This window comes from Salmo salar, chromosome ssa03 (assembly GCF_905237065.1).
Source record: "Salmo salar chromosome ssa03, Ssal_v3.1, whole genome shotgun sequence".
NCBI lineage: Eukaryota > Metazoa > Chordata > Actinopteri > Salmoniformes > Salmonidae > Salmo > Salmo salar.
Genome location: NC_059444.1, coordinates 27,951,613 through 27,962,482, shown reverse-complemented (window position 1 = coordinate 27,962,482; position 10,870 = coordinate 27,951,613). Strand labels below are relative to the sequence as shown.

At 42.7% G+C, this 10,870-nt stretch overlaps 1 protein-coding gene across 1 annotated transcript; it reads right to left on the bottom strand.

Annotated features, from left to right (window-relative positions):
* Positions 1 to 4,688: 4,688 nt before the first annotated feature.
* Positions 4,689 to 10,149, bottom strand: LOC106599265 (transmembrane protein 275). The gene is made up of 2 exons (XM_014190406.2): positions 9,407 to 10,149; positions 4,689 to 8,330 (listed from the first exon to the last, which is right to left on the bottom strand). The coding sequence occupies exon 2, from the start codon at positions 8,180 to 8,182 to the stop codon at positions 7,703 to 7,705; it is 480 nt and encodes a 159-aa protein (XP_014045881.2). The 5' UTR covers positions 8,183 to 8,330; positions 9,407 to 10,149; the 3' UTR covers positions 4,689 to 7,702.
* Positions 10,150 to 10,870: the final 721 nt, after the last annotated feature.

Below are 10,870 nucleotides of genomic sequence, written 5' to 3'. Positions count from 1 at the left end.
GAATATGCCATAGAATGTATGGAAAAACCTAAAGTTTTCATATTTATTATATTTTTTTAGGACAAAGAGTCAATCCTCACGTCTTCACTACTCCTCTGGAGTCTTCCTGCCAGAGCAGATAGGAGTAAACTAGGTTATATGGGTTACGTAACCACTGTCTGCTTTCATAGATCCTCTCCTCAGCATAGCAGCTCGTCTTCCCCTAATCCCTTCTGCCTGATTACTCTCTCACATCTCCCCTCCCCTCCCTGACTCATTCAAACTGCTGTGGCTCTCACATACAGCCAAGCAACACATACAGTACACGCACACACACGCACACACACGCACACACACACACGCACACACGCGCACACACGCACACACACGCACACGCACACATACACCAGCAGAATCCAGATGGTTCAGAGCGGATTGAAAGCACTAGGTTCTCTCCATCCTCAGGATGGGTGTGTGTGTGCGAGGGGGGGGGGTAATTGTGTGGGTCCATGCCAGTGTGAGTGGGTATGAAGTGGGATTGCTGCTTGTGTGACTATAGTGTGTTATTGTGTGTGTGCTTGTGCAGCCATTTCTCATCAGTTGCTCTACGTGACTTGAGAAGACATTTGATGGCTGTTTCTGGGTTTGGCCGAATCTATCATAGTCATTCTTGTCGTTCCATTTTGGTCCCTGGTACAGATGAAATGTTTGCCTTTAGGCACAGCTGTTCTTTTGCTCTTAATGCTAACCAGCTTTCAGAGTTCATCGATCAGGCCAGTGTCTCTACTCATTGCACGCCATCTAGTCTGTCTCAACAGGCATCATCTATCTCTACTACTGTATATACAGGTTTGTTGATAGCTCTTGATAGGAGCTAATCACAGACTTTGTACGATCAGAACACAGATTCTGTGGAATTATAATGTCAATGTCCTTTGTTGTAAAACAGTTCATAGTTTTGCTGAAGTAAAATTGCAGGGAAAGGTGAGGCAATAACACTTGATGCTGCAAGTATTACTGCAGTTATTGAGTATGGATAGAATACCACTTTTTACACTGGGTGCTTGAACTTAACGGAGGAGCCCAAGCGTAAGCACCAAAGAGGAGACTGGGTCAAAATAATGATATTCATATTCATTGTTGCTGTTATGCAACAGTAATTCACAACATGTATATGTCATAACATTCTCCATCAACTTGTCTCATCCTGGAGTTATAGAGAACAAAATACAGCTATGCACTAACGAGTGTTAGAACATATGTTGATTGCTAAGTTGTGTCACCTTAGGTCGACTCTCCAGTAATGGATCAGAAGGGATTTCCTCAGATAACATCAACAGTCTAATTCCCCTTCAGTCAGTCATCACCTCATCACCTCAAGGAGATGCTTTACAGATAGCTAGTGTTGCAGTGCATCTAATTCTAGGATACAAATCACAGCTTTCACCAGTCTGCATCCCAATTCGAGCCAAGCACTGCAACATGGACCCTTGGTCAAGAGTAGTGCACTATGTAGGGAATAGGGTGTCATTTGGAACACAGTACTGTGCCATGTTTTTGGTCATGGGCAGTAAAGTAGAAGACTCTGCGAGAGTGGGGTTGATATTTGAGGTGACGGAGTTCACTTGAGATTATCTGAAGGTGTTTCCATAAGTAGGCCAAACCCCATAGGTGACACATGCTGTATTATTGGTTTCTGGTATGACTTTTGAGACGTCGGCCAATGCACACATTGGAGATGATACCAGTGGAATCATAGTGGATAGGTTGAATTTAAGGAGGAAGTTTATAGCAATGTCCAATGTTCAATCTTGCAAGCTCTTCCTTCGGCCAATCATTGCTCGTTCAACATTTTGGTACTGTCTTCAGGACGATTTTTCATGACATGAGCGGATGGTTTGCAGTCTGCAAATTGACCGCAAGAAGCCCAAACAGGTATAATATTTGACTAAAACAAAATAATTTAAAATCTTGCTTACATTTAGATAATATAATTTGTTGGGTGCTTACAATTGTCCTATTTCACACATGTACATGTGTGATTTGGACACGTTTTTTGCATATCCCTCTCCCCCTGAGAGTGGGGTCAGAACCAGGGATCAGCCATTATTGACGGCAACCCTGGAGCAATTAGGGTTAAGTGCCTTGCTCAAGGGCACATTGACTGATTTTTCACCTAGTTGGCTCAGGGATCTCGAACCAGCGACCTTTTCGATAACTGGCCCAACGCTCCTAACTGCTAGGCTACCTGTCGCCCATTTGTATACGATCACATCTCTCTATTATGTGTGGGAATACTTTGGAACGGATTTCCAAAATTAAACTCACTTGTAGCTTATTTGCTGGTGTTTTTACAGTATTTTATGTCCAACAATAAAAATAATAAAGCCGTCAGTTGGGGAACCCTGGTTTATCATATCAAAACCGCCAGTTGGAGAACCCTGGTTTATCATATCAAAACCGCCAGTTGGAGAACCCTGGTTTATTATATCAAAACCTCCAGTTGGAGAACCCTGGTTTATCATATCAAAACCTCCAGTTGGAGAACCCTGGTTTATCATATCAAAACCTCCAGTTGGAGAACCCTGGTTTATCATATCAAAACCGCCAGTTGGAGAACCCTGGTTTATCATATCAAAACCACCAGTTGGAGAACCCTGGTTTATCATATCAAAACCTCCAGTTGGAGAACCCTGGTTTATCATATCAAAACCTCCAGTTGGAGAACCCTGGTTTATCATATCAAAACCTCCAGTTGGAGAACCCTGGTTTATCATATCAAAACCGCCAGTTGGAGAACCCTGGTTTATCATATCAAAACCGCCAGTTGGAGAACCCTGGTTTATCATATCAAAAGCCGCCAGTTGGAGGACCCTGGTTTATCATATCAAAAGCCACAGTTGATAGAAAGCCTAGGGGTGTCTACAAATAAGGCTCATTATCACAGAGTGAAGTGTTGAAAGTGGGGAAGACTAACTGTTCTTTGAAGTGGTTCTGATAGGGCCAAATCAGCCCAATCCACTTATCAGTGCAGTGGCTATAGTTTATTCGGAAAGTAGGCCACTCAAAAACCCATGCAGCATCCTAAAGGGCTTCGTTCAAAATGTATTTACAACAAGATCTCCTTATGAACAATTGATATAGCAAGATGTTAATGCAATCTTGGTGTGATTTGTGAAATCTATTGAGATAAGCAACTACTATGTTGTTTAAGCAGTGGTTACTGATGAAAACATGCTGTGAATGATGGGGATATTAGACCCCCTGTGCTTTAGTGCAAAAAGAGACACGTTGCTAACATATGCAACATCAACCATGATCATTATCACTGTGGTCAGAGATCCTGTGCAAGTGCATCATGGCATACATTTATGTTCTAGAAAGTTTGTGCATGGTCAGACCCACTTTCACTTAGTCTGCATAGTCACACACACACACACACACACACACCTTATGCTCTGCTGACATCTACTGGCTCTATTGGACATTACACTGTTACATAACGTGAGAACAAAGGACCAATTTGGAAGCACTACCATCCTCTGGTGGTAGTCAGTATACATGCAGACAGAGACAGAATGAGGAGAAGCCATATTGGTCTCAAGCTATCGAGCCTGTGTCTACCCATGACTCTGGTTCAAAATGTCAGTGATACTAGCATGTCACCCGGGCAGAATCTTGCATAGAGATAGTTCTTTCTCAATGGAATCTTACTGAAATATATGAGGATGTCAAAATGTCACTATGGACAATACTTCATGTTTACAGTTGAAATCGTAGAATACTGGTTTCAGTTGACATTCTAAAGAAATGTTTCCAGGCTGATAACACAAGTATTTTGCTCACCATTCTTGATGGAAATGTTCTATGCTCTTTTAAATGCTTAGTCACTCTTTCAAGCTCTGAAGGTTGATGCTATTTGCCAACCTTTGCCAACCTCCAGACCCCTATGAGGTCTGGAGCCTGCTGTTTTTTGTTCTACCTGATAATTCATTGCACACACCTGATGTCCCAGGTCTAAATCAGTCCCTGATTAGAGGGGAACAATGAAACAATGCAGTGGATCTGGCTTTGAGGTCCAGAGTTGAGTTTGAGGGATCTACATGATAGGAGTGATCCTGGTGTTTGGTGTGGCCCCTTTGGTGGTCAGTCTGTTTCAGTCTAATCAAACAGCTGAGGAAGCTCTGGAGACAGTTCTTAAAGTTCATCAGCAGGGGGAAGAGAAGAAAGGGCATGTGGTTGCCTCTCCCAAATGACCAGTTCCCAAGTACTGCAAAGGCGCACAGACATCAGAGGTGGTCAGAGGTGCCCTAGCATCTACAGTGGCCCCATCTCTGTGCTGTACCTTAACCAGACAGAGGACCAAGACACTAAGGAAGAGGCTGGACCTGGACACATAGCTTGAACAAAGACACAGTCACAGACCAAGACGCAGCAAATGACTGGACCATGTATAGTCTGACAAGGATGTAAACCAGAAGGGACATGGAGATGTCTTCACCTCAAGGAACCCCAAAGACAGTCTGAAAAGAGCCACCGTTTCACAGACAACCAGTCATCCCAGCAGAAGCAAGAACAGACGCAGCTGCAGTCACCGGTGACGTGCAAACAGCCACCACCTGTGCATCCATCAGAGGATTTTTTTTTGCACATCTTTTGAGAAATGTTTTTTCATGCAGTTTACTGCAACAAACTCTCTTTGTGATCCATTTTATATGAGCATGTATTTTATTGATATTTTAGTACTATCACATGTATTGTTATCAAATTAAGTAAATTTAATTTTCAAAAAAACAATACATTGTTAAAGATATTATCAAAACAGAGTACATTTTGAAATACATGGCCAACATAGATAGTTTACATACATCTTGACACTACACACATTTACAACAAGCCCACTCCCTGGAGGGGGAGTTGACTTTCCTCACATGAAATACAAATATTAGTCTATGTCAAAATACTTGGCTGGGACATGGTAAACCCTAGTTCAAATCAAACTTTTTGTCACATGCGCCAAATACAACAGGTGTAGACCTTACCGTGAAATGCTACTTACAAGCCCTTAACCAACAATGCAGTTCAAGAAAGAAGTTGTTTATTCTGTATAGAAAATCAAAGCATGTTCAATCTTTTGAATCAATATTAAAGCAGTTTGGATCTTGGTGTGATGTCCATGATAGACATAGGGCTATACCTAACGGAACATGTCAAACATTTTCGACTTCATATCAATCATGTCCAGCACTACCCCAACATCAACATAGTGGCAAGAAAAAGTATGTGAACCTTTTGGAATTACCTGGATTTCAGCATAAATGTCATAAAATGTGATCTGATTTTCATAGACAAACACAGAGTGCTTAAACTAATAACACACAAATTATATTGAATATATAATTTAACCATTCACAGTGTAGGTTGGGAAAAGTATGTGAACCCCTAGGCTAATGACATTTCCAAAAGCTAATTGGAGTCAGGAGTCAGCTAACCAAAGAGACGAGATTGGAGATGTTGGTTAGAGCTGCCCTGCCCTATAAAAAAACACTCACAAAATTTGAGTTTGCTATTCACAAGAAGCATTGCCTGACGTGAACCATGCCTCAAACAAAAGAGAGCTCAGAAGACCTAAGATTAAGAATTGTTGACTTGCAAAAAGCTGGAAAGGATTACAAAAGTATCTCTAAAATCCTTGATGTCCATCAGTCCACGGTAAGACAAATTGTCTGTAAATGGAGAAAGTTCTGCACTGTTGCTACTCTCCCTAGGAGTGGCCGCCCTGCAACGATGACTGCAAAAGCACAGTGCAGAATGCTCAATGAGGTTAAGAAGAATCCTAGAGTGTCAGCTAAAGACTTACAGAATTCTCTGGAACATGCTATCTCTGTTGACAAGTCTACGAAACGTAAAACACTAAACAAGAATAGTGTTCATGGGAGGACACCACGGAAGAAGCCACTGCTGTCCAAAAAAATAATTGCTGCACGTCTGAAGTTCGCAAAAGAACACCTGGATGTTCCACAGCGCTACTGGCAAAATATTCTGTGGACAGATTAAACTACAGTTGAGTTGTTTAGAAGGAACACACAATTGTGGAGAAAAAATAGGCACAGCACACCAACATCAAAACCTCATCCCAACTGTAAAGTATGGTGGAGCATCATGGTTTGGCGCTGCTTTGCTGCCTCAGGGCCTGGACAGCTTGCTATCAGACGGAAAAAATGAAATACCAAGTTTATCAAGACATTTGGCAGGAGAATGTAAGGCTGTGTCCGCCAATTGAAGCTCAACCGAAGTTGGGTGATGCAACAGGACAACAACCCAAAAGACAGAAGTAAATCAACAACAGAATGGTTTCAACAGAAGAAATTATACCTTGAGTGTCAGAGTCCTGACCTCAAGCTGATTTAAAATGTGGAGGCATGACCTCGAGCGGTTCACACCAGACATCCCAAGAATATTGCTGAACTGAAACAGTTTTGTAAAGAGGAATGGTCCAAAATTCCTCCTGACCGTTGTGCAAGTCTGATACGCAACTACAGAAAACGTTGGTTGAGTTGATTGCTGCCAAAGGAGGGTCAACCAGTTATTAAATCCAAGGGTTCACATACTTTTTACACCCTACACTGTGAATGTTTACACGGTGTATTCAATAAAGACATGAACGTATAATTGTTTGTGTTATCAGTTTAAGCAGACTGTTTGTTTATTGTTGTCACTTTTATGACCAATTTATGCAGAAATCCAGGTAATTCCAAAGGGTTCACATACATTTTCTTGCCACTGTATGTGAAAATGGCGCATTTCTATGTTTGTAGTAAAAATTCTGATTCCAAAAAACAAATCACTTGCGACCCAGTTTTGGCCCGCAGGCCACTTGTTGCCAACCACTGATGTCATCCATAATGTTTTGTCTGTAGAAACAATTGAGGAAAAATGTCCTCTGTTGCTGATCCTTTCAGTTGAGATTGTATTGCAAAGAAATCTTGCGAATCTTTGCATCTAATTTAAGACCAAAGCAGCACATACTGTAATGTCAAACATCACTAAGTATTTAAATGATAGCATTAAACTCATTTCCATTTTGTGTCAAACCTTTCAGTTCTGGCAACAACCACAAAGTTGCTTCAGAGTAATCGGCTGAAATGTCAATCACTGAGGTCCAGACGGTCTAAGAAAAGGGACACATCCCTTTGTTTTACCACTCAGAAATGCCACAGAGAAAACGCTTCAATTCTCTCATTCTGCTTTCCGATTAGAAACTGCTCATAATGCCCCATGCATGTTAAGAGAGGATTCTAAAGAGAACAGTTCTGAGGAGGTAGTAACATCAATTCCAACGAAACTGTCACCCACGTTCCTTCAACGTTGAATTGCATGCTAATTACTGGTTGGCTGCTGGAAAAAACAAATGCAATACAACTCTGATAGCTTGTCATAAACATGTAAAATGGCACTTCACAAAATGGCTAGACACACTGAAACACTGTCTGAATATCATCAATCCTAGTTCATATTTACATAGTTTTGCATCAGTCCCCTGGGGCAGGAGGCTCTTGCTACAGTGCGTTAGTCAGGGCTGTGCTAGGTGGCCATATCATCACGTGGCAGGTTGAGCCTCACAGCCCCTCCCCCGGCCGAGGAGGCGGAGTAGTAGGCCGTGGCGGAGGTGGGGCCATTGGTCTCCATGGTGAAGAGCTTGCAGGTCCCTGGGGGGGCGGGGTCAGGAGGAGCATCCCGTTCGGGGCTGGACGCCCGTGATGACGCCCGGTGAGGCCGAGGGGCTGAGCTGTACTGCCGTGGTGTCCTGCAACGTGTGCTCACTCGTTTCGATCTCAAACGTTGCTCCCCCGGCTAAACCTCCGCGCCCCGTCATCCCCATGCTCCTCCCGCCCACCTTCGACCTCCGGGAGCCCTGAGCGGGGGGCAGGCGGCTGCAGACACAGCACGCTCCGAAGAAAGAGAAGGCCACCAGGAGCAGGATGGGCCCTATGATGATAGGAGGGTTGGCAGAGGGCACCAAGGTGCTGAAGGCGAATGCCCCCACCAGGGTGATGTTGATGCCTGCCAGCATGATGCACAGGCCGCATGCGCAGCACAACGCCGGGGAGGGCAGGCCATGGGGGCGGGACTTCCTCTTCTTCTTCTTTGGTTCCTGCTTCTTGGGCACAGGAGTGCTCGAACTCCTGTCAGTGACGACCATCTCTTCTTCTGCACCTCAAGGCTGCTTTGTCTCTCCGTCTTTCCTTCTCTCTATATATCTATCGTTCAGCCAGGACTGTTCCCCTTGGCAACAGACCACCGAGGGAGGCCATGGCTGTGCTGGTTGATTGTTCACAGTGTAAAAGCTCCTGAATCAGAGTAGGAAATATAAATGTTTAAGCTGAATGTGTTTTCAGTTATACAAGTTTCTAAGGTGGAAATAACAGACAAGGACATGCAGAACTCATGTTCAATGATGGTTGTAATTCATGCACCATAGTGATTCAATGATGATTGTAGTTTATGTATGACATTATGATGATAATTGTAGCCTTGGTCTGAGCACTAAAACACAATTAGAATGCTATCAAGAGGCCCATCAAGAGGCCTTGGTGAGAAAGCTCATGTCGTGCTTTACTTGACCAAGGCTTCGGCTCATATAACACTAAATACTCCCCCGCAACTCCTCCAGTTCACACATTTCATTTTTGGGCCTGCTTCACTGCACATTACACTAGTATGGCCTATGGCCCTATTTCAACAACATAGATAACGTGTGACAAACCTATACGCTAATGGTAAACCATCATTTGCTGGAGCCAAGTACGCATGCATGAATATTTATTGTTCATGAATATCTAAAATTATAATATGTGTGTTGAGGGAAATAATAAACATTGAAATGAAAGGTTATGCAGTGTGCATGGGTGCAGAAGAGGTGGCAAGGTATTGATTGACCAGTGACTAAATTGTCAGTGAACTTGGGAAAGGACAGCCTAGTGTACATACCAATATTACCTCTTAAAATGATGATCATACTGAATGATTACATTATTACTTGTCTTTTGAAGTATTTTAAATAGATATTGTATAAAATATACAATATTGTGTGTAAATGTACTAAACAGTGAATGCATTCATTCAAGGCTGGTGGGTGAATAAGGTTTTAATTGCTGAGTAGCAACCAGAAACGACACCCTTTTCATTCATCATCATACATACACCCCCTAAAAAGAAAGAAGCAGTTATAACCCGCATAATGGTTATTTTAGTTATCTAGCCTATTGCTGCAGGCAAATGAAATGGCATGTTTGGTATAGCCTTTCCGGAGCTTGGGCATTGAGCATTTTTGTAGAATGCGCGCAGGCATCAAATTCATCCTTGTACTGAACTGTTGCATATAACGTTAACGTTCAAATTCATTGATTTCAGAGATTCATCTTACCTTCTGTGCTGATGTTCAGAATAGTTGAAGGTTCCTTTAGAATTAGCCTACATCTCCAATACGCATTTTCATACCAAATCCCATTCGCATACGGATGGTCAGGTTAGAACTACGTCTATATGCCGATGAGTTGATTTTCAGATAGAGCACCTCATAGTGTGCCAATCAATAGTAAATATTACAACCATGGCCGGTCGACGTAGTTAGGGCATCTGTGAGAGAGGCTCATTCAGGTGAAGGCGTTGCTCTTCTTGACATATGGACGCTTGTTGTGTCCACGTGACTGTGCAGTCGGATACATGAAGCCTATACAATTCTAGGATACATAAACCTTTCTTACATAAGACCTGTCCAAATATTGTCATAATCTTCTTTACTCAAGAGCTTCTCTTCAGAGAAAATAACAATGAGTGCGTTTCCATAATCCCGCCAGTCTTGTGATTGACAACACATGCTTTTGATGGGTATATAGCAAGTAGGTTGTTTGCACAGTGCATCGAGACGTCCCCCTCTCCTCACTGGGTACCACAATATGTATGTGTGATAATGAGAATCTTGCGTCCATACAACACCACTATGATATACACCGCTCCACGTGGTGTACAGGAGGAGGAGAAGTGAGTGTCTGATGAAAGAGCATTGGGGGGAGGCTAGCGGACTCTGTGGACAGCTCCCGGAGCTGGAACAAGCTACGCAAAGCTATTATATTATTGAACATATTGCAAGTAGGCTAGTCGTCATTTGTTGATCATGCATGAACAAATAAACCTGGTCTTAGATCAGTGGCATATATTCCTGGATGCCAAGGGATTCTAAGCTATCCCCAAAAAATACAAAGAAAAAAAGAAAAAAACATACAAAATAATGTATCCTTCTTCTTTCTGTGTTTCATAAACGTCCTTCAATAAGCAATAGAGCATCCAAGCGAATGCTTTGTATGGGTAGCCCATCTATGCTGTCTGGTCAAAAAGAGTATGACATTGTTGCCGTCCTTAGCATTCAATGCAAAGGAAGCCCAGCAAGCATTTGGCGTCCCTCAATAAAAAAGGTATAAAATAATAGGCAATCAGCATTCAGCTAAACTGAGAGAGCTCAGCTATGAATGGTTCTGGTACACCAAAAAAAGTGTAAAGTGAAGCCAGTTTGGATTTGGCTTCACACCAATCACATCACATTAGAAGCCAAACGTCACTGACAGAAAACTTGAATTGTTGCATTTCGTTGTGTAGTTGTCCTCCTGTGGCTAGCAAGCTAGCTACAGTGGTCCCTCCTTTAAAAGTTGCGAGCTTTCACCGCGAGACTTAGAGTTACCCAGCGTCACGGCTTCATTGCTCCAGGCCACCACAAGGGGGAGCTAGAGCACTCATTATGCATTTATGTCCCAAGGTTTTTATATGACCAATCATATCGAGTGGTTACAATTACGAATTTTGACAGGAGCCACCCTTGCCTTGTGTCGTTCTT

Excerpts from the sequence above, each read along its gene's own strand:
- LOC106599265 (XM_014190406.2), bottom strand. The coding sequence starts at position 8,182 with ATGGTCGTCACTGACAGGAGTTCGAGCACTCCTGTGCCCAAGAAGCAG.